At 36.5% G+C, this 23,637-nt stretch overlaps 1 protein-coding gene across 8 annotated transcripts in view; it reads right to left on the reverse strand.

Moving 5' to 3' along the window:
- Rph (Rabphilin) overlaps window positions 1–23,637 on the reverse strand; it is a 695,894-nt gene that overhangs the window by 487,137 nt on the left and 185,120 nt on the right. For all 8 annotated transcript variants that reach the window (XR_016549578.1, XM_090406051.1, XM_090406050.1 and 5 more), the window contains one exon: window positions 8,203–8,368. Coding sequence is in view for 7 of the 8 variants with exons in the window: in XM_090406051.1 (XP_090262177.1) it covers window positions 8,203–8,368 (166 nt within the window). In the remaining variant the exon portion in view is untranslated. The remainder of the gene's footprint in view (window positions 1–8,202; window positions 8,369–23,637) is intronic.

Here is a 23,637-nt window from a genome sequence, read left to right on the forward strand (position 1 = left end):
ATATTGGTAAAACAAGAGCACCCTTTCACAAATCCATGTTGACGCTCACAGATAACATAACCCTCATCTGCCCAATGCTGTATACGGTCCCTTACTACTTTCTCCAAGATCTTAACAACTACTGATGACACACAGACCGGCCTATAATTAGACACTTCCAGTCTGTTACCACCCTTATGCAATGGCACTATCTTACCATCCTTCCATTCCGTGGGCACCTTTGCCGACGCCAGACTTTCATTGAAAACCGGGTTAAAAACACTGTCAGTTCCTAGCACATTCTCTCAAAACTCGTGGTGAAATGCCATCCAGTCCCAAACCTTTACTGACATCCAGAGTACTCAGTATCTGAAACACACTCTCCTCCTGTACCTCTAAACCTCGAACCTGACCTATCCCTCTAGCATTAAAACTGATTCCTCCAGGATGAAATACTCCAATAAAGTGTTCATTGAACAATTCCACTATGTCCTCTGCATCAGTCACTCTATTCCCATTTTTATCCCACAATATCATTCTTTCACAGTCATTTCTCCTCCTACTGGCCACATGGCTAAAAAATTCCCTAGGATTTTCTTTGGATCTTAGGGCCAATCTCCTCTCATATTCCAGTTTCGCTTTCCTTACCACTAGTCACTCTTCTGGCCTGTGTCTTACATTCTTGATGCATCCTCTCTCTTCCCCTGTCTCCTTATATCTCTTCCATAGCCTCTTTTTCGCATGCAATTCCTCTTTAATATTGTTTGTCATCCACTTTACTCCAAATTGTGTCCTCTTCTTCACTCGTGGTATACAACTTACAATTGCTGCTAACAAATATTCTTTCATAATTTCCCATGCGCTAATGATATCCCGGCCTTCCAATTCCGCCCTCCATGAAACTTCCCGAAGTTGACATCTGAGACTATTATAATCACCTGCATTATAATTCCACATAAGTTCCCGTCTCTTTGATACTCCTGCATGTCTATTCATTTTCCAAGTCAAAACCATATGGTCACTCTCTCCAACTGGTGGGAGAGATGTCATCTCAGTTATTATCAACTCTTCTGATGCTATAACCAAATCCAAAATCCTTGAACCTCTTGTTCCCTCTGTTACATGTTGCCTAAGACATTTGTCCCTCACGAATTCTAGAAATTCCATTCCCCTATTGCTACATGCATCTTTCTCTCTCCAATTTATACTACTGTAGTTAAAATCTTCCATTACAATCATTCTTCTTGCACTTGCCAAACTTAGCTGTCTAAACATATCCTGGTCCACATCCTCTGTGCTCCTGGTTCTGTAGCAACACCCCGCTAAATATCCTGTCTTGCCTACTTCTACCTTACACCATATGCTCTCAAAATCATTTGTCTCACTTCCTTCCAAAGTCTCCCCTCTTAGAGGACATAGGTCATCACTTATCATAAGCAGTACCCCACCACCACGCTTTCCCCTCCTATCCTGACGAAAAATACTATACCCAGCGACTTCTATTCCTGTTATTATATCCCCTTCTGTCAACCACGTCTCAGTGATCCTCAATTGTGTTAAAGCCTTGATGGAATCTTGCTTGTTCTACTGGTTGATTTGAGTCTAGAGGTGTTAACCTGTTTGTTATTACTTTTGTGAGAATTTTGTACAAATTAGATAGAATTCTAATTGATCTATAGTTCTTTACTACTTCTTTGTCCCCTTTTTTAAATAACAGTATCAGAATAGCATTTTTCCATGGTATCTTTCCCTCTTCTAGGCATAGATTTAATAAGTTTGTGACATGGTGAATGATATTATTTCCTCCCCATTTCATTAATTCCGTGTGAATTAGGTTTTCACCAGGACATTTTCCATTTTTCATTTGTTTTAATGCTTGTTTTATTTCATCTGAAGTGAATGGGGGGATGAATTCTATATGCGATGCAGAAGAGTTATTTATATTTGATTTATCTATTGAAGGATTGCTATAGAGTTCTTTATAAAATTCTTCTAGCCTGCTTAGGATTTGTTCTTGGTTCTTTATTATAGTTCCATTCTTGTCTTTTATTGCAGTTATTTGACTTTTGCCAACTAACACATTTTTTCTTAGTATTTTCATATTTTTATTGTTTTAAATTATTTCTTTTCTTTTTTTTTTTAGTGTTATAAGATCTTATTTCATTTCTTATCTTTTTCCTTATTGGTTTGCATGGTTCTGCATATTCTATTTTAGAAATTAAGTTTTTGTCTTGTTTCATATTTCGTCTCTTTTTTAGCAATTGTAAGGTTTTCTCTGAAAGTTTATGGTCTTTTTGTTTTTGTTGCTTTTGAATTTGTTGGCTGCTGAGATTATTACTTCTGTTGGGTTTCTGCTTATTTTATTTATGTCTTCTTCTTCAAATATATTTATTGTCTAGTTTCTGAGTGAGTTTTCCTTCGTAATCCTTCTTCTTGTTTCCAATAGGTTTTAAGTCAAATCTTGTTTTTTGTTGTTTAGCCATTTTATTCTTTCCAATTTGGGGTTTATTTTAATTTTGGCTCTCACCAGTCAGTGGTCACTTCCTGTTTTTACTTGATTTAGTACTGATGTATCTTGAACTATTTCTTTATTGTTATACAGTATATAATCTATTTCATTTTTTATTTCTCCATGTCCATTTTCTATTGAGGGCTTTCTTAAAAAATGTAATCATAACGTAAAGCTTGTTACTGATAGAGAATTCTGTAAGAGCCATTCTTGAGTTGCTGCTTGTACCATATACATATGGTACTATTGTGTCTATTTGGTGAATAGGATGAGCTACTTTGGTAGGTCATCCTATTCACCAAAGTAATGGGCGATTTAAAATTGCCCATTACTTTAGTAAAGTTTTGATTGCTATTTCTTTTTTTGTCTAGAGTTTGCTGCAGTGAGTCATAAAATGCTTCTATCTCTTCATCAGTGTGGGATGAGGGGAGCATATATTTGGATGATCCTGATTTTAAGTTTGGAGTTTATTTTAAGTGTGATTTCTATTATTCTTTCATCTGTATAAATAATTCTTCTATAAGGTGTGCAATTGTTTTCTTAATTAGAAATCCAACTCCGTATTGTCCTTCAGGTTTCCCATAATAGTATAAGTAGTCTCCATTCTTTAGTTTTATTAAATATTCATTTTGCCTGCGAATTTCACTTAAACCTATGATATCCCATCTAATATATTTTAGTTCTTGCTGTAATATGGTAAGGTCTTCCTCTTCTTTAAGTGTTCGACAATTAAATGTTCCTATATAGAGGAAAAGAAGATTGTATTGATTATTGTTATGTTTATGAATTCTTTGGGCTATTCCATTATTGCTTATAATTTGGGAAAGATTCCCCACTGCATAATGCTCTGGTCTCCATAAATGGTTTCGATCAGAATAGTCATATAGTTGGGGAAATTTAGTCCCATCCAGTGTATGCCCATTCTGGCCATGGACCTTAAGGCCTTTCTTTCTTATTCTTGGTGTAGTGGAGGGGTTATATTATTATTATTATTCAGGCCTCCACAGAGTCAAAAGACTCCGTGGAGGCCTGAATTCTACATTCCTTCAGCCGATCCTCATAACCAAAATTGTACAGTCCTGAAACCATCTTTGTCATCCGTCTTTGTACCCTTTCCACAGTTAATTTATCCTCTTCAAATCCTGGGGACCAAATCTGAGAACAATAGTCTAAGTGTGGTCTGATCAGAGACTTATACAATGGAATGATAACCCTTTTATCTCTGAAGGTCAGTGTCCTTCTCATAATTGCAGCAATCCTCTGTGTTACCTTCACCACTTTTGCAATATGTCCCCTAAATTTCAGGTTACTATCAATCATCAACCTCAGATCTCTTGTCTCCCCTACTTCCTCCAGTATAACTCCTCCCATAGAGTATGCAGCATCCCATCGATGTTTCCCAAACCTCAAGACCTCACATTTTGCTGCATTAAACTGACACCCCCATTTTTGCCCATCTATCCAACTTATTCAAATCCTCTTGCAGGGCTACCACATCTGCACTATTACTAATAATCCTTCCCAGCTTCGCATCATCTGCAAACAACTGAATATCCCCTTGCAATCCACTGGCAATGTCATTGATATAAAGGTTAAACAATATAGGTCCTAGTACTGAGCCCTGTGGGACCCTACTTGTAACCCTGTGCCTCCTTGAAACTGCTCCACCATACAGAACTCTCTGATACCTATCAGACAGCCAATCCTGAATCCAGTTGACCAATCTGACATCCAGACCCATGTGCTGCAACTTAAATATCAGCTTATCATGTAGCACCCTGTCAAATACCTTCACTAAGTTTAAAAAATTGCAGTATATGCCTTTCCCTCATCTAATGTTCTTGCAACTTTATTATAAAAGGCTAGCATATTGGTAAAACAAGAGCGCCCTTTCACAAATCCATGTTGACTCTCACAGATAACATTACATTCATCTGCCCAATGCTGTATACGATCCCTCACTACTTTCTCCAAGATCTTAACAACTACTGATGACACACAAACTGGCCTATAATTAGACACTTCCAGTCTGTTACCACCCTTATGCAATGGCACTATCTTACCGTCCTTCCATTCCGTGGGCACCTTTCCCGCAGCCAGACTTTCATTGAAAAGCCAGGTTAAAGGCACTATCAGTTCCCTAGCACATTCTCTCAAAACTCATGGTGAAATACCATCCGGTCCCAAACCTTTACTGACATCCAGAGTACTCAGTATCTGAAACACACTCTCCTCCTGTACCTCTAAACCTCGAACCTGACCTATCCCTCTAGCATTAAAACTGATTCCTCCAGGATGAAATACTCCAATAAAGGGTTCATTGAACAATTCCACTATGTCCTCTGCATTAGTCACTCTATTCCCATTTTTATCCCACATATCATTCTTCCCCAGTCATTTCTCCTCCTACTGGCCACATAGCTAAAAAATTCCCTAGGATTTTCTTTGGATCTTAGGGCCAATCTCCTCTCATATTCCAGTTTCGCTTTCCTTACCACACTAGTCACTCTTCTGGCCAGTGTCCTATATTCTTCATGCATCTTCACTTCACCTATCTCCTTATATCTCTTCCATAGCCTCTTTTTCGCATGCAAGTTCCTCTTTAATATTGTTTGTCATCCACTTTACTCCAAATTGTGTCCTCTTCTTCACTCGTGGTATACAACTTACCATTTCTGCTAACAAATATGCTTTCACAATTTCCCACGCACTAATGATATCCCGGCCTTCCAATTCCTCCCTCCATGAAACTTCCCGAAGTTGACGTCTAAGACTATTATAATCACCTGCTTTATAATTCCACATACGTTCCCGTCTCTTTGATACTCCTGCATGTCTATTCATTTTCCAAGTCAAAACCATAGGGTTACCCTCTCCAACTGGTAGGAGAGATGTCATCTCAGTTATTATCAACTCTTCTGATGCTATAACCAAATCCAAAACTCTTGAACCTCTTGTTCCCTCTGTTACATGTTGCCTAAGACATTTGTCCCTCACAAATTCTAGAAATTCCATTCCCCTATTGCTACATGCATCTTCCTCTCCCCAGTTTATACTACTGTAGTTAAAATCTCCCATAACAATCATTCTTCTTCTTGCACTTGCCAAACTTAACTGTCTAAACATCTTCTGGTCCCAATCCTCTGTGGTCCTGGGTCTGTAGCAACACCCCACTAAATATCCTGTCTTGCCCACCTCTACCTCACACCATATGCTCTCAAAAATATTTGTCTCACTGCCTTCCAAAGCCTCCACTCTTAGAGGACATAGGTCATCACTTATCATAAGCAGTACCCCACCACCACGCTTTCCCCTCCTATCCTGCTGAAAAATGCTGTACCCAGCAACTTCTATTCCTGTTATTATATACTCTTCTGTCAACCACATCTCAGTGATCCCAATAATTTTTGGCCAGGCTGATGCTATCTACACTCCTCTCCCTTCTTCTGGATACCCTCACATTAGTATACAGCATATAAATGCCATTGTTTCTATACCTAGCATTATCCCCTCTAGACTCCACTGGGCTCAGTGTTACCTGCTGTCGTCTCCCTTCTCCCAAGTATCCATTCCCACAAGAGGCCACCCCTGCCATCATCCTCCCTGGGACACACTGTCTCATTCAGAACAGCAATCTCTCCAGATGTCTACGTCCTTCCTCATTCAAATGTAAGCAGTCTCTCGCATACAATTCCTCTCTTTCCTCAAACGCACTCCAAGCATCCACATATACCAGTCCTCTCTTGTCACACATTCTAGCTATTATGTCATTTAATATTACTGCTCTTCTGCTCAGCTCATCATTATCATACCTAGGCAACACCCACACTATTTTTTCTCTCTCTCTGTCTTCTTCCGTACAGCCTCAAGCAAAAATCTCATATCTCTTGCTGCCCAACTTACATTACCACTCAAGTCATTTGTTCCTACCATCACAATCGTCTCACAACCCTTTCACCTCTCTTAATTGCCATAGCCACCCTTTCTGTTGTTCCTCCTGGCAAACACTTCTCACGCATCCTATCTTGAACACCATGGATTAATGAGTCGCCATATATTATACCTCTGACCATTCCCTCTCTCCTATTGTTTCCATTCTCTCCTCTTCTTTCATTCCCATAAGTCTCCCTCATTCCCTCTCCTCTACTGTTATTCTCTCTTCTAGCATTCCCATACCCCTCTCTCTCCTACTACTGTTTCCATTCTCTCCTCTTCTAGCACTCCCATACATCTCTCTCATTTCCTCTCTCCTACTGTTTCCATTTTCTCCACTTCTAGCACTTCCATATCTCTCTCTCATTCTGTCTCTCCTACTGTTTCCATCCTCTCATCTTCTAGCATTCCCATACCTCTCTCTCATTCCATCTCTCCTACCGTTTCCATTCTCTCCTCTTCTAGCACTTCCACATCTCTCTCTCATTCCGTCTCTCCTACTGTTTCCATCCTCTCGTCTGCTAGCACCTCCATACCTCTCACTCATTCCCTCTCTTCTACTGTTTCCTTTCTCTCCTCTTCTAACACTCCCAAAATTCTCTCTCTTCCCCTACTCTGATTCGCCTTGCATTTATCTCTTCCATTCTCCTAATCTTATCTTTCATACTTCTGCTCTCATTCACAAGACATTCCACCTCCTCTTTCAGCTCATCTATCTCCTTCTGCAGGTCAGTCACTCTTAATCTAAATTCACTCTCCCAAACAAAACCATCTCCTAAACTTTCACAGTCACTCACACCTTCCACACTATCAACTATTATTTTCTCATTCATATATATATTTTTTTCATTCTCTACTATCACACTACTTGTCTTCCCGCATTCATTCCCCGCTTCTGGAGCAACAAGGTCGGATATTGATATTTCTAATGCACTTATTTCCTCCAACTGCCTGCATTTTGCACACATACACTCTCTTTCACAAGCCACATATCCAATTCCCGAGATGCATACATGCCACAAAGTCCCTTATGATATTGCTTATAATAGAGTACTTAAATGGCAGAGGACTTGGCGATACGCCACTTGCAACTGCATCTGAATCCGCCATCCAAAGAGTAAAATGCTGTCGGTGGCAAGTGTAAACTTTGGGTCATCTTACAGCGATGAATACAGCACAAAATAAACATTCTGAAAAGAGATTTCAGGGGTCATTTTACATGTTGTCTTGTATACAAACATATACAGTATGTGAAGTTTTAAGTATGCTTTTTACATAAATTAAAGATACCAAGAAATTATATTCTTGGTTTCATCCTTTATCCAAGTGTAAGCAAAAAAAGCTTGCATGTGAAGTCACTTCACTACTGGGTTACTTGTATATAGAGGCTAATGACTTCACATCAGTTGCCTTAGTATCCGATAATGCAAAGCACATGTCCATAAGGACATGTCTAATGCTATGCATTATGGGAAGGTAATATTGATGCTACTACTATCCAGACTGGTTTCGACCTTTATTGAGATCTTATGAGTGGGAGCCAGACCCTGAAGTGATACCAAGGTTGAAGTAATGCAGAAGTCTTAATTCCATATAGAAGTAGTCAAAAGGTGTCACACCTTATTACTAAAATATTCTGGATTAGAGACAGATGTTGTATAATTTCAAGCATTAATTTGCTTGATATTATATATTACTAAATTTTAGGATATGAATGATTATTACTGAATTGCATGACCAATGATTTGTATAAATTTAAGCAAGTTTATTCAAGAAATTACCTCTTCCTTGTGACCAAGTGCTAAATATCCGACCACTTGGCACAGTTGCACTTTCAATTGGCTTTCCTACAGTTACATGACTATGCTTATTTTGTTCACTCTTCCTCAAAGGCAAAGTATACCTTGGTAAACCCCTAAAGAACCATGCTCCAGACTTTTTCCACATCTAAAATAATAATCATTAAACCCAAAACTAAATTCAGAAAAAATGCTTTTACAAATGAAATAATACATATTTTTTGATTTATTTATTCTCTATCAATGAAATTACATGCATGCAGAGAGAAGACAAACAAGAACATAATACCATGATACAAGTTTCAGTAGTAATTAGTATATTTATGTTGCATTGAATAATTAATATATATAAATATTAATAGTAATAATTAACAATTTACAGTTACAGTTGAATAAAATTACATGTTACAATAATTGTACATAATTACATGTTACAATTGTACAATAATGATTATTTCTTTATAATGAAAATTATAAAGAAATAATCATTTCTTTATAATTTTTTTTCATAAGTTCTATTTATATCACATGGATACAGTATGTACATAAGTAGAAGCACTTATATTAGTAATGCACATTTTTTTCTTTTTTTTCTTTTTTTTTTACAAATTTAGCACTAATGTGTAGCTTATATTTATACATTTACAATACTGAAGTAGCAATAACTCCATTTTTATACTGATCCAGATTGAGGTGTAATGTATCAGCTTTCAACCTCAAAGCCTGTGTTAAGATTATCTGAGGATAACAATAGTTATTGTTCATTGTTTCGCTGCTGTGTTGGAAGCTGAATGACATTAACCACACCACTGCAGTAGGATGAGAAAACACATAAAATTCCTAGGAATGGAATGGCGCATTAATGAACTGGAAAGCCTGAATTAATATAATGCATCTTACAAAGTCTTATGTATGTAGGGGTTTCATATTTCTTGGGACCCTTTTTTTGGGGGGGAGGGATACTGTTGTTTGTAAGGTTTTTGTTTGCTTTTTTTTTTGTTTTGTTTTTTTCAAAAGGAAGTCTGTTTAACACATCAGGAAAGTAGAAGCTCCAAGTAGCTTTTCAATAGTGATTATTATATTTAAATGTGATATAATTATTGAAAGCTTTTTCCACTTGGTTAAAAATTAATTTTTAACATGTGGAGTATCTTCACGACTAGGCTACTTGTGTACAGAGGGTGGTGAATTCACATTAACTGCCTTAGTATCCCATAATGCAAAACACACATCCTTTCAGATGTGTAATGCCATACATTATGAGGAAGGCCACCTACTAACACTGGTTTTGACCTTTATTAAGGTCTCATTAGTGTATTTATGTGACATCACTGGCTTCTATATACAAGTAGCCTAGTCATGAAGATACTTCACATGCAAACTTTGTTTCTTCTTCTTTTAACTTTTTATAGCCACTTGTGGCTATAGAACTCTCCCAATTATCTCCATCTGTTTCTATCCTGAGCTTGTTGGTGCCAAAGAGTTCCAATTGTTTTTCTTATATCATCTGACCATCATCTTTCAGGTCTTCCAGCTGATCTTTTACCTTCATATGGCTGCCACTCCGGTATAACTTTTATCCATCTTCCTTGAGTCTAATAATGTGCCCTGCCCATTTCCATTTCTTTCAAAGTATGTTTTCTTTAATATCTAAAAATTTTGTTTTAGCTCTTATTTCTTCATTTTTGATTTTATCTCTGAGTCTTATGTTTAGGAGACATCTTTCCATCTTCTTTCTGTTTTTTGCATTTTATCTCTTATTTCCTTTTTTGATTGGCCAAGTTTCTGCTCCATATGTCATAACAGGCAATACACATTGTTCGAAGTCTTGCTCTCTTCTCAGTTTTATTTTGCTGTTTAAAAATCTCTTCAACTTTCCAAATGCTAACCATCCCATTCCTATTCTTCTTTTCACTTCTTCCATGTTTCACTTCTCCTTGTTTCTTCATTGATAACAATTTTCCTAAGTATACATATTAATCTACTATTTCAATTTCTTTATTGTTTACCTTGGCATTGCATCTTTCATCACATCCTTTTTGGTTTGTTATTATTTTCGTTTTCTCAGAATTAATGAGTAATCTAATTTCTAGTAATTTAGTTGTTAGATCTACCATTTCTTTTAAATCTTTCATATTGTTTGCAATAATAAGAATATCATCAGCAAATCTTAGGTTATTTAATTTAATTCCATTAATATTGATACCTTTATTGGACCATTCTAAATTACACATCACATGTTCTAGTGTTAATGTGAAGAGTTTGAGAGAAATGGTGTCTCCTCGCCTTATTCCTTGATTTATGTGAAATTTTTTGTTTATTTCATTAAGAATGATATTTGATGCAGCATTTCCATAAATATATTTTATTATGTTAATAAATTGTTTTTCAATGCCATAAGAGCTCTAGCGCTTCTAATATTGATGATAAAGCTTTGAAAATATATGAAGGCCATGTGAAGAGGAAGGTTATATTCATTGCATTTCTCAATAAGCAGGCTTGTTGGTTGAATATGATCTATTCTATTGAAGTTCTTTCTGAAACCAGCTTGTTCAGAAGGTTGTACTGAATCAAGTCTTGTTTCTAATCTACTGGATATAATTCTAGTTAAAAGCCACTAAATGTGGGATAACAAACTAAGAGGTCTGTAGTTTTCTAGTTTTAATTTACTTCCTTTTTTATGCAGTAAAACAATGTTTGCATTATTCCATATTTGGGATATTTCTTCTTTTTTGATACATCTATTGAAGAGGATTTTCAATTCTTGTTTTAGAATATCCCCACCTTCTTTAATCATCTCTATTATTGAACCATCCTCTCCGGCAGCTCTGTCATTTTTTATTTGTTTTAATGCTTTTCAATTTCAAAGATTTCTAATGGAGGTATATCAGAGGTATTGTCATAATTATTATTATTATTATTATTCAGGCCTCCAAGGAGTCAAAAGACTCATCGAGGGAGGTCCTTTCTAAGACATAAAGTCTGTCAAGACTCATCGAGGGGAAGTCCCCCCCTGAGAAACACAAAGTTTATCATACCACTCCTTAAACCCACTGACCGTTCTCGCTCCCACCACTCCATCAGGCAATGCATTCCACGGCTCAACCACCCTCCACACAAAGAAACCACTCCTTACCCTCTTGCTCACAGTTTCCTTTCGTAACTTCCAGGGATGGCCTCTTGTCATCACTCCTTCCCGCTGATCAACCAAGCGAAAGAACTCCCCAGTGTCTTTATTCTGAAATTTTCTTTCTATCTTCACTTATATAGAGATTCATGTAGAATTTTTTTGCTTCTTCTGTGATTTCTTGTTTGCTAAATAATTTTCTTCCACTTTGGTCTTAAAGAACTATAATAATCTTTCTTCCAGATGAAAGGCTATTTCTTAGAATTCTGAGGTTTCCATTTTCATCAATGATTATTTGGATCTCTCTTTTCTTAATATCATCTTTTATATTTATCCTTATTGAATTATTTATTACTAATATTTTAATAGTTCTTTTCCCTTCTGTAGTCAATTGTTTTCTCTTTTCAATAAGTTTTTTTGACAGTTTCTTGGTTCAGCTCTTTTTGATTTCTTTTAAATTTTGTGCTGATTCAATAAGAATGTTTCTTATTTTTTCTCCTTCATGGTCAATGCTTATGTCTGTATTTGATATCCTTTGCATATTTCTTTACATTTCTTTTCCACTCACATCTTATAGGTATCCCTATTTGGCTGAAGTATTTCAGCCAAATAGGGATACCTATTTAGCTGAAATACTTCACCTAAATTATAATAAATTATATTTTTCCTTTTTTTGCAATATGACTCTCTCAGCTTTCGCCAGTATTTCTATTTTCCCTCTCACTATTTTACAAACAGAGGTAATGTAAATATGGTTTAAAACACTAACATCCCTGGAAATATGAATGCTTGAAGAAAGATTGAAATCTATTTCATTTTTTATTGTCCCATTTCAGCTCAACCAAGCCCATCTTCTGTTGAGTCTTTTCTTGAAGGTATTCATAGCTTTGAAGTTAGTCAGTTGAAAGAAGTTGATCAGCATGTCTCCCCCACTTTCATTCCAAAAGCCTGATCCATATTTCCCTGCACGTGTTTCATTATCATCCCACTAAACTCCTGATTTCGAGTTGAAATCTCCCATGACTATTCTGACTATCCTGTAGTTGGCATAAAAAAAAATATTTTAGCATAGTTGCATAATTGCAGTTGGAATTGAAAAGGGTTTTAAAATGAATAAGCAGAAAGGGGAAATGGCCCCCAGTCGAGCATGGAGAGATCACATTGAGTGAGTGGTATCAGTGGAACTAGCTGTAGATCCAGAAATGAGCTGTTATGTTTGTATGCAAATGCTAGAAGTATAAGAAACAAGGCAGATGATATGGTTGCACTAATTGCATCTGATCACCCAAAGATTGTTGGAATAAGTGAGACATGGTTGGAAGAGGACGACATCCTGACAGGAATAGAGATGGAAGGGTATGATGTGTTTCATGAGGATAGAAGGGGTAAAAAGGGAGGGGGAGTGCTATTGATAGAGAAAGAGTTATGTCCATACAAAGCAGAGATGCAAGAGGGAAATAGTGCCAGTGGTTTTTATAGGTATGGTGTGAGATAGAGGTGAATGGATTCAAATACTTGGTTGGATGTTGTTATAGACCAGGTAATGTGGATGGTGGTGATAATGAAATGTATAATGAAATTAGCCAAGCAAATAAGAAAAGGGTGATCATTATGGGCTATTTTAATTTTGGCAATATAGACTACTGTTAGATCCTGAATAGAGAACTTTTGAAAGAAAATTGTTCATTCAGGATTTTACATGTTAAATCTAACAACTTAAGGAGATACCTGCACTCCAGCAGAAAATAAAGAAAATTGTTTGCTATATGTGAAAATATGTATTCCTAATATGTAAATTATTAAGATTTTGTTGCTGTCTAACCGGAACTCAAAATAGAGAATCTGTGTCAGAAGAGAGAATTTGTATAAGAAAATTATTAGTTTCATTAAGATATCTAGTATGCTGTAAATCACTAGACAAGTTGTAAGTAGCAGTCCAAAGGTCGCATGAGAGCCATATAAGTTGAGCATAGGGCTGAAGGCAATGGCATACGTGGAATATGATGTTAACACACTTTCCACGAAAACAACACTCAAGAGAAAAAGGAGAGTAAGAGATCAACTTGGGGGCATGAATGAAGAGGGTCATGGGGAAAATACACAGTGAAAAAGAGGGCGCACAAAGTGGGAATATAAGGTGATGCGCACCATTTTACAGGACCTTTTTCTGGCTTTTCTTCTTGTGGACCCTTTGACTGGTGGTTCGAGAGAGACATGCATCAGTGCAGCGATGTCGGACAGTGGGCCTTTTCCTGGAGATGCTTGAGAGATTCCATGTGGAGCTAATCGTGAGATATCAGTCTCTGCAGAATCGAGCCCTCACTGAATGTCCCATCGGAAGGAACGGAGAAAGTTTCCTTAGATGCAGTAACAGACACATGAATGTCTGGCAGCAGTTCAAGGACAGTAGCCCCAATGCCAGGCACAGAGACAGCCTAATCAGAAGGTAACCAAACCCTACACATGAAAGCGAGCTGATATCCGGAAAAGAGACGGTAAAGTAGAGAATTTTATTATATGATTCAGTTGTGTTAAAGGAAAGAAAATCATTTGTAATAGAAGAATATGGACAATTTACTAGAGAACTTTAGAGAGAATTATTATTTGGAATAGCTAGCTTCCATTAAACAAAATTGTCTGGAAGCGATTACATGTGAGTGTGACTGAATTTGATAAGTGAAGCTGATATTGCAGAAAGCAATTAATTGAATGACATCAGAACGTATAATGTGTAACTAATGAGTAATTTGTGGAAAAGGATTATAGTTTGTGTAGTAATGTGTTCTATTTACCTTATCTAGTTTTGTTTAGCATTTTCCTGAATTAACTTAGTATGATTTGAATTAACATAGTATGTACTGACTTTCTAAGCATGAATTTATTTGTATGAAAGTGAGATTATTGAATATATGATACATCATAGTTGTAAATGATTTGAAATCCCAATAAATATGTGTTTATTACTTATGCCTGATTACGAGATCAAATTACCACTTATAAAATTGAACAGAGGCAGGAGGGAATAGAAAGTGTTTAGAGATAGATTACAGGTCACGACTGCTAACTGAAATCTATATGACCGTAGCAAAGTGTTTATTAATGTGTATATGCTTAACGTTCTAGGAAAGTCTCCATGAGTAAGAGTCCCTTCTATTATAGGATACTGGCTGGCGCAGCTTAAAATATAAATTTGCCAGTATCCGAAAAGGACACAAACCATAGATAAAAATTTCTTAGGTCTGAATGCAGAATAGATAATTGCGATTGCTGAGATATTTAAGGTTAGAAAATAGGAAAACCAACGACGTAACACTGGAATGATGAGATAGCAAACTAGAAGTAAAGAAAATGAGTTGATTGAGTTTTTGAATGATAACTACCTCAGACAGTATGTAACAGAGGGCATGCAAGAATTGAGGGTCTTGGATTTGGTCATCTCATCAGAGGATGTAATTATAAATGAGGTGTCAAATCATCCACCAATTGGTGTGAGTGACTATGAGGTGATTACCTGGGTGGTTGCCAGCAGTGTGAGGACCTCTGTGAGAAAAGGCTATATGTGGAACTAAAAGAAAAGTTTTTGAATTTCAATTTCAAGAAAAGAGATCAATGCAGCTTGGGGGATTTTCAAAAACTATCTAGTAGATGCAATGTCTAAATGCATTCCAAGGGAGAGAAGGTTAAATAATATAGGTATGAGATGGATGAATAAAGAGATTAAGCATGCGATATAGAGAAAAAGGGCATTGTGGAGGCAGCATAAGAGTAGTGGAAATAACCAATTCCATGAGGTCTACAAAGACCAGGCAAGGAGGGTGACTTGGTTGGTGAGGGTAGCTAAAGAGAGGTATGGACAGCAGTTAGCTAATGAAGCCAAAAAGAATCCTAAGGAGTTCTTTTGATATGTAGCCAGCAAAAGAAAGAATGATAACGGAAGGATGATATTGATAGGAGAAAATGGTATAAAGACAGCTGTTGCAGAATGTGTGGTGGAGATACTTAATGAGCAGTTCATAAAGGTCTTTCATTCTTGTAAATGTGACTTCATGGAGGGATTGAGAGCAGTAGATGATGGGGAGGAGAGACTGACTGTAAGTGAGCAAGAGGTGTATGGGGAGTTGAGTAAACTAGATGTTAATAGGGCTGTGGGACTTGATAATATATCACCGCGTATTCTGAAGGAATGTGCCAGGAAGTTGACACCCGTCTTGACATATTTTTTTAATACAAGTCTTGCACTCGGTCAAGTCCCTAAGGAGTGGAAGGAGGGCAAGATTGTGCCACTTCATAAAGGAGGTGATCGAAATCAAGCATCAAACTATAGGCCTATCTTTGTGTCAGTTGTTGTGGTTAAGTTGTTGGAGAATCTTGTGAGAACTAAGATCCAGAGTTTTGTTGACAACAATGGTATTATCTTTGATGGACAGCATGGATTTGCTAAAGGGAGGTCAGGTTTTAGTAATCTACTTACTTATTACAATAAAGTGACTGCTTCCTTGGACAGAGGAAAAGGATACACAGTAATATACTTAGATTTTGCAAAGGCTTTTGATAGAGTACCTCATGATAAATTGATAGTCAAACTAGAGCAGATGAGGTTGGATATTAGATTAGTGCACTGGATTGGAGACTGGCTATCTGATAGGTATCAACAAGTTGTGTATGGGGGAGCGATATCCAGGAAAAGGAAAGTCACTAGTGGAGTGCCTCAGGAGTCTGTTTTAGGGCCATTGCTGTTTATCATGTATATTAATGATATTGGTGAAGATTTGGATAGGGATATTCAGTTGTTTGCAGATGATGCAAAGTTGGGATGAACCATGAAGAGTAGTGAAGACGTTGTGGCCTTACAAGAAGACTTGAATAAATTGAGTGATTGGACATGGAAATGGGGATATGAGTTCAATGTTGCAAAATGTAAGGTTTTAAAATTTGGAAAACAAAGATGGAATGCATAATTTATGTTTGGTGAGGATATATTGTTATAGGAGGAAGAAATAAGTGATATTGTGGTGATAGTGAATAATGATCTGAAATTTAGGAGACACATAGCCAAAATTGTGAAGACAACACAAAGGCTTCTGGGAATGATGCGGAGGACACTGACGTCAATGAAGAAATGCCTACAGTCTTAGCAATTTCATGCACTTTGACTCGCCAGCCATCCAATACCATATTGTGAACTTGATCAATGATTTCTGCTGTTGTTACACTTTTTGGATGTCCTTCACATGGATCATCTTCAAGGCTGGTATGGCCACGTTTAAACTCAGCAGCCCATTTCTTAATTGTCGAAAACGAAGGAGAGGAGTGCCCATAAACTTTTATGAACTTTGAATGAATTTCTTTTGCTGTTAAACCTTGTTTTACAAAGAATTTTATAACCACATGATACTCAATTTTATCCATTTCAAGAGATACAGACAACACTTTTGCTTCAGACAGCTGTATTAAAAAAACTACTTGATAAAATGACTTGCAATTTCACATGGATGCTTATGACAGATGTACCAACTTAGAAAAAAAATTGTGCCGATAGTGTTGCCATCTGTGATCAAGGCCGAGAACGTTTCAGACCACCCTCGTATATGTATCAATCACATCATCCCTCCTCCTCCTACTCGTCAAGCTCTGAACACCACATTCCCTCAATCTGTCCTCATACTGAATATTCATATTCCAGAATTCTAAGACAGGTCTTAGTTATTTGCCTCTGCACTTTCTCCAATGTTTCCTTATCACCAATATAACCAGGTGACCAAAGATCTGTGCAGAGAAATCTAAATGAGGCCTAATAAGTGCCTTATACAGTGGAACTGGATTTTGATTGCATGGATCACAACAGACTGAATTGTAATAAGATGAATGGGAATACTTGAACATCTAATTTTCTTGATAAGAGAGCTGTATAACAACCAAGAAGCTTCAGTAAAACAGTCTTTGGAGAAACAGACAATGTTCACAGGTAAAAAGGGATGCAGCAGGGTTGTATACTGTCACCCTATCTTTTTAATATTTATAGTGAATATATTATGAGAATGGCTAACTTAAACAAAGATCCAGCTTGAATTAAAATTGGTAGTAGAAAAATAAATAATTTAAGATATGCTGATGATATAACCCTCATAGCAGAAACTAAAGAAAATCTGGAGTGGTTGATTCCATTGGTTAAGATAGAAAGTAACAAAGCTTGGCTTAATTCAAACATCATCAGAACAAATGTGATGGCTTCTGGCAATTTAGATGAATATCATTGAAAGTTATAATTTACTGGGGTCCAGAATCACAGAATCAAATATGACAGTAAATGCGAAGATGAAATTAAAAGAAGGATAGTCATGGGGAAAAAGCTATGTTAAACCTGACAAAAATGATGAAAGAAGGAGGTATGAGTAACCCATGATAATTAGAAATATCAAAGCAATGGTATTTTCAATACTAATGTATGGATGAGAAAAGTGGATTATTAAGAAGACAGAAAGTGAATTGATGCATTTGAATTATGGGCATGGTGGAGACTATGAAGAATTCCATGACCTGCAAGAATGACAAAATAAGACAAAAAAAAGACAGAATGCTCCTTGGAGACAATGATCACTAAACAGAAGTTGATGTTCTTTGGACATATTATGCAAGCAGATGAATCGTTGGAAAAAGCAGTTATGTTGGGAAGATTGAGGGTATGAGGAGAAGAGGAATACTGCAAAAGAGTTGGATGGACAACATAAAAGAACTTACCAACTTGAACTTACAACTGCTGAAACAAAGGTCAAGTGGGATGGAGAGCCTCTGTTCACGAGATCACCAAGAGTCAAAAACAACTGGATGGCAATAGTGGAACTGTCACCTCCTTATCCATATATGTCAGTGTTCTTCGCATTATAGCAACAATGTTCTGGGTAACCTTTACAACTTTTGTAATGTATCCTCTGAACTTCAGTTCCTTATCCACAAAGATCCCCAGATCCCTTTGCCTCCTCTACCTGTTGAATCAAAGTTCCTCCAATAGGGTAAACCTCATTCCATCTTCTCTGGCCAAACTGCATAACTTTACACTTAGCAACATTGAAATGATATTCCCATTCTACAGCTCAAAACACTAACCTATCAAATCGTCTTGTAACAAACACATCAGAACTTCTTGATATTGCTCTTCCTAATTTAGCATCATCAGCAAACAACTGAATATTTCCTTTCACACTGCAAACTATATCATTGATATATAGAGTTAAACAACAGTGGTCCCAAAACAGAACCCTGTGGTATTCCACTCATCATCTTCCTTCATAGGGACTGCATCTCAATACACATCTTGCTGGCTCCTATCAGTCATCCTCTAACCAAGCTACCAAACAATTATCCATTCCCATCCTGCTCAATTTCAACAGCAGTTTATCATGTGGTACTTGATCAAATGCTTTAGCAAAATCTAGATAAATCATGATATAAGCATATTCTGTCCATTACACTTCTTCTTCTTATGTGTTATCTTCTATCGAAGGTCAGTGAGCATCGTGGCGAACAAACTGCGTTCTTGCATTAATCTGAGGTTGTACTCTGCTCTTTCCTGTCCATGTCTTGATGTTGTTGAACCAAGATATTCTTTTTCTTCCTCTAGCTCCTTTGCCATCACTTCTTCCTACCAAAATAGTTTGTAGAAGTTGCAGGGGTGCGCCAGTAGTGTCCAGCGCCTGTGCGCAAAACTTTAGTTGGTGCACCTATACTAGGCTGACCATACATATCATTTTGAACGGGACAGAACCGTTTTTTTCATATTTCCCGGCCGTCCCATCGTTTTAATAAAAATGTCAATTTTGTGCTGTTTTTAATAAAACTATAAATATACTTTAATATTGGTCAATCATAAATTATTATTCATAACCTATAATTGCATATCGATATCATGGATACCAGTAATTTGTATAATAACCATGGAGTTGCATTGTTCGATATTAAATAACGAAATCTGCAGTTATTGAGAGAAAATAAAAAATACATGTTGGCAACAGTTGCGTGTCTCAAGCATGCCATCTGTTCTGCTGTAGCGTTAGTTTTTGTTTTGCCCGTATACTAACTGGTGGCTTTGTTATTCAATGCCAGCAGTTTAAATTTCATATTTAAAAAGTTTTAAGTCTTATTTTTTAAAACTTCATGTCTATCCTTGCAATGTCAAAGAGGCGAAACTGCAGTTTTAATGATGATCTCCAGAAAGAATTCAAATTTATTAAACTGGACAAGCTGTGTAGTGATGGAACAAAAGTGGCATGCCAACGCTGTAATTTCCATTTTTCCGTTGCTCATGGCGGCAGAAGTCACATATCAACCAACATCTACGAAGCCAGAAACATAAGGATGCTGATAAGATGGTGATAGTGAAAGCGATAAAATTGCAGCAAGTGATGCTCCTGTTGCTTATCATACTGTGTGTCACGGTCAAAGTTTTCGCACAAATGACTGCTTGTCGACATTGATAAATAAAATTTATAAACCAAAATTTTCTTCAGCACATACCAAATCAGAATATTTCAGCTACAGAAGTAGCCATGAACGTTGAAAATCTTGTAAACAATTTAGAGTCCAGAAAAAGTGAAGTGTTTTTAACTACTGATGTCAAAAAAACAACTGAAAATGTTAGTAGATTCAGGAGAAATTAATGAGGCTAAGTTTTTTGAGGTAGTGGAGAATTTCTATGAAACCAGCTAGAATATGTCAGCAAGTGGAAGTGCAGTTTAGGAAACACTGAGAAGTTCAAGTAGGTGTTACTAAGGAAGACACCTGAATGGAAAGAAGTACAGGTCAGCAGGAATGAGAAACTCATCACACGCACAGAAACAGAAGAAACTCGTGTATTCGATCGGTGGACCCTCAATAATATCTATAATTGTGAGGCAGTTGGATACATGGAATAAAGAAAACATTCTTGTATCTGATAGATGGGTACAGATTTTTGCTAAAATGAGCGAAAAACGCCTAGACGTTTGAGACTTTTGTAATATTTTAGAGTTTATTCTTTGTCTTCCAGGAAGTACAGCACCTGTTGAGAGAATATTTTCTGTTATGAACAGTATGTGGTCAAAGGAGAAATCTAGATTAAGTATTGAGACAATGAGGGCTATGTTAGTTATAAGACAAAATTGTGTCATGGAGTGTGAGAAGTTTTATGATAAAGTGTTGAAAGACCAAAATTTGCTGCATCAGATCACTTCATTGGAGAAATATTCATTTTGCGATCGTGGTGAAATACAGTCCCCCTCCCCCCCTCTACGTCTACCTAAATTTTTGTATGGGTTCTGTCACTGAAGAATAATGATAAGCTCAATATGTTTATGTAATAAAACTTTTTTATTGTCTTACTTTTTCATGAATACAGGCTATTACATACCGCCGTCCTGTTTTTGTCTCAAAGAAATATGGTCAGCCTACCCTATACCCCTCCCCCAATAAAAAAACACTTTATAAAAACGTTATTTTTAATATTTGATGCCAATAAAGTGAGTATTTCATTTTGAATGTTATCTCCTAAATGGAAGGCATATTTTTAAAGTCAGGATCATTAGCTACACATCACTTGTGTTCTGATATAAAAGGATCAAACTTTTCTAACATCTCAATGCAGTTTAAAAAAATTGGCATTGTTGCGATCATAAAGTTTATTACTTTTACCACAAAGAGCTAGATTTTGTTTGCCTAAAAACTGTACTGCAAAAATTATTCTTTTTATAACTTCATACCAACGTTTCCTTTCATTATCTAAACCTGTTTGCTGCAAATGATCGATACAAGTTTTATTTTTTAAGGATGTAATTAATTCTGTCCATTTTTTGTAATTGTTCAAATGATTTAAATTTTTCTCATTACGATTCAGGTACATTGCAAGATGTTGCCTATATCCTGCTGATAACAGCAGAATACTGAATAAAGTTAAAACTGCAGCAGATTTTCTTATATATGTTTAGAGCAAATGCGAGTGTGAACAAGATTAAAAAAATTCAAACGTCCGCGATCCTACAAACGTTAAACTCACACAAGTTCAAGTTTTTACTTGTTTATGCTAAACTATTTGTTAGAACTAGGATCAGAATAAAATAAGATCTTAAGGAATAATAACAAATTAGTGATTATAAATAATTTGTTTAAGACAAATCTATAAAATATAATTAAAATTTAAACAAAAATGTAATTTATTTTGATAAAATTAATGAATAATGTTTTTTTTTTTAAGTATTTCCTCCTCGCCTGAAATCTTTGGCGCCTTTAGTATCCTGGCACCTGTGTGTGTTGCACATATTGCACATATTGCTGGTGCGCCCTTGAGAAGTTGTTATTAGCTGTTTCTCATGATGTGGCCAAAAATGATGTTTTTTGTTTCTTGATTGTTTGTATGAGAACTTTGGCTTTGCCAACGGATTTTAAGACATCTTCATTGGTAATTTTTTCTGTCCATGATATCTTTAGCATTCTTCTATATAGCTACATCTAAAAGGCTTAAATTTTCTTGATGGTTGTCACCTTCAATGTCCATGTTTCAATTCCATAGAGCAGAATGGACCAGACATGACATTTCAGCATTCAGCATCTGACTTCTGTTTAGATCTTTATTGTAGAATAATGTTTTCATTTTCATGAAGGACTGCCATGCAACTTCAATCCTTGTCTTTATATATATATATTTCAGGATTCCACCTTTCATTAAGCCAGCAAATAAGATATTTATACGTTGACACTTGATCGATATTTTTCTCATTAAGTGTCAGCTTCACGGATGAAGATGGATGTTTGCTGATGACCATGTATTTTTCGTCTCGTTGATGTTTATATTTATTCCCATTCTCTGGCTTTCTATGTATACTCTGTCAATGAGTTTTTGGAGATCCGCAATGTTATCTGTAATTAGCACGGTGACATCTGCATATCATAGGTTGTTAACAATCTTTCCATTTGTTGTGATTCCTGCTGGACATTCTTCTAATGCCTTTTAAATATTACCTCTGAGTATATGTTGAACAAGAGTGATGAGAGCATGCATCCTTGTCTCACTCTTCTTTTGATGTTAATATCGCTGGTGGTAATGTTGTCTAATTGAATGGTAGCTAACTGATTCCAGTACAGATTTCTTATTAGTCTTATGTCTTTTTCATCTAGCCATATTTGTTGAAGGACTTCTATTAAGTTAGCATGTCTCACTTTGTCGAATGCTTTTTCGAAATCTATGAAACACGTGAAGACAGATTTCTGTTTTTGGAGTTTTTGTTTTTGAGTTTTTGGAGATCCGTGATGTTATCTGTAATTAGCATGGTGTCATCTGCATATCGTGCCAATACACTAGTCGCCCTATTATAAAATGTAACTACAAGGGTTGTTTGAAAAGTTTGGTAAATTTCCAATAGAAGGCACCACAATTAGTTCATTCATACCAGTGTTGGCATGTATCATCTTTTCATGATCCCTGGCAAAATTTTAGCCACATGTGACATGTAGTTCTTGTTTGGCAAACATTTAAAATGACTGTGTTTTGTGCAGTGGTAAAACACTTTAATTTGAAGGAGTGGACGGCCGCGCAGATCAAAGCAGAGTTAGATGCAGTTCATGGGGACTCTGCACCAGCATTAAAGACTATTTATTTTTGGATAAATGTGTTTAAACGTGGTCATAAGTGCATCGAAGATGAAGTGCGCTCCAGAAGCCCGTCTGAGGTCACTACAAAGGAAATGATTGACAAAATCCATAGTATTGTTATGGAAGACTGCTGAGTGAAAGTGCATGAGATTGCTGAGATTGTAGGCATCTCAACTGAAAGGATGTATAATATCCTGCACACAAAATTGCACATGAAAAAGCTGTGTGTGTGTGATGGGTGTCACGATTGTTGACTGTCAACTAAAAACGCATGCGAAAAGACATTTCAATGCAGTGTTTGCTGATGTTTAATTGTAATTCACAAGATTTTTTGCGCCGATTCGTGACTGTAGATGAAACCTGGATCCACCACTACACACCTGAGTCCAAGCAGCAGTCAAAACAGTGGACAATGCCCGGTGAAAGAGCACCAAAAAAAAAAGCGAAGACTGTTTTGTCAGTTGGGAAGGTGGTGGTCACTGTTTTTTGGGGATGCCTAAGGAATTATCATGGAAAAGGGAAGCTTACTATTTGGAAAAGGGTAAGACATTAACGAGAGTCTATTATGGATCATTGTTGGACCATTTAAAGGAAGAACTGAAGAAAAAAGTGCTCTTTCATCAAGACAATGCACTATTCCACACATCAACTGTCACAATGGCATTGATTCCACA

This window comes from Typopeltis vanoorti, chromosome 16 (genome assembly GCF_054136105.1).
Source record: "Typopeltis vanoorti isolate ZY-2024b chromosome 16, IOZ_Tvanoo_1.0, whole genome shotgun sequence".
NCBI classification, from domain to species: Eukaryota; Metazoa; Arthropoda; class Arachnida; order Uropygi; family Thelyphonidae; genus Typopeltis; species Typopeltis vanoorti.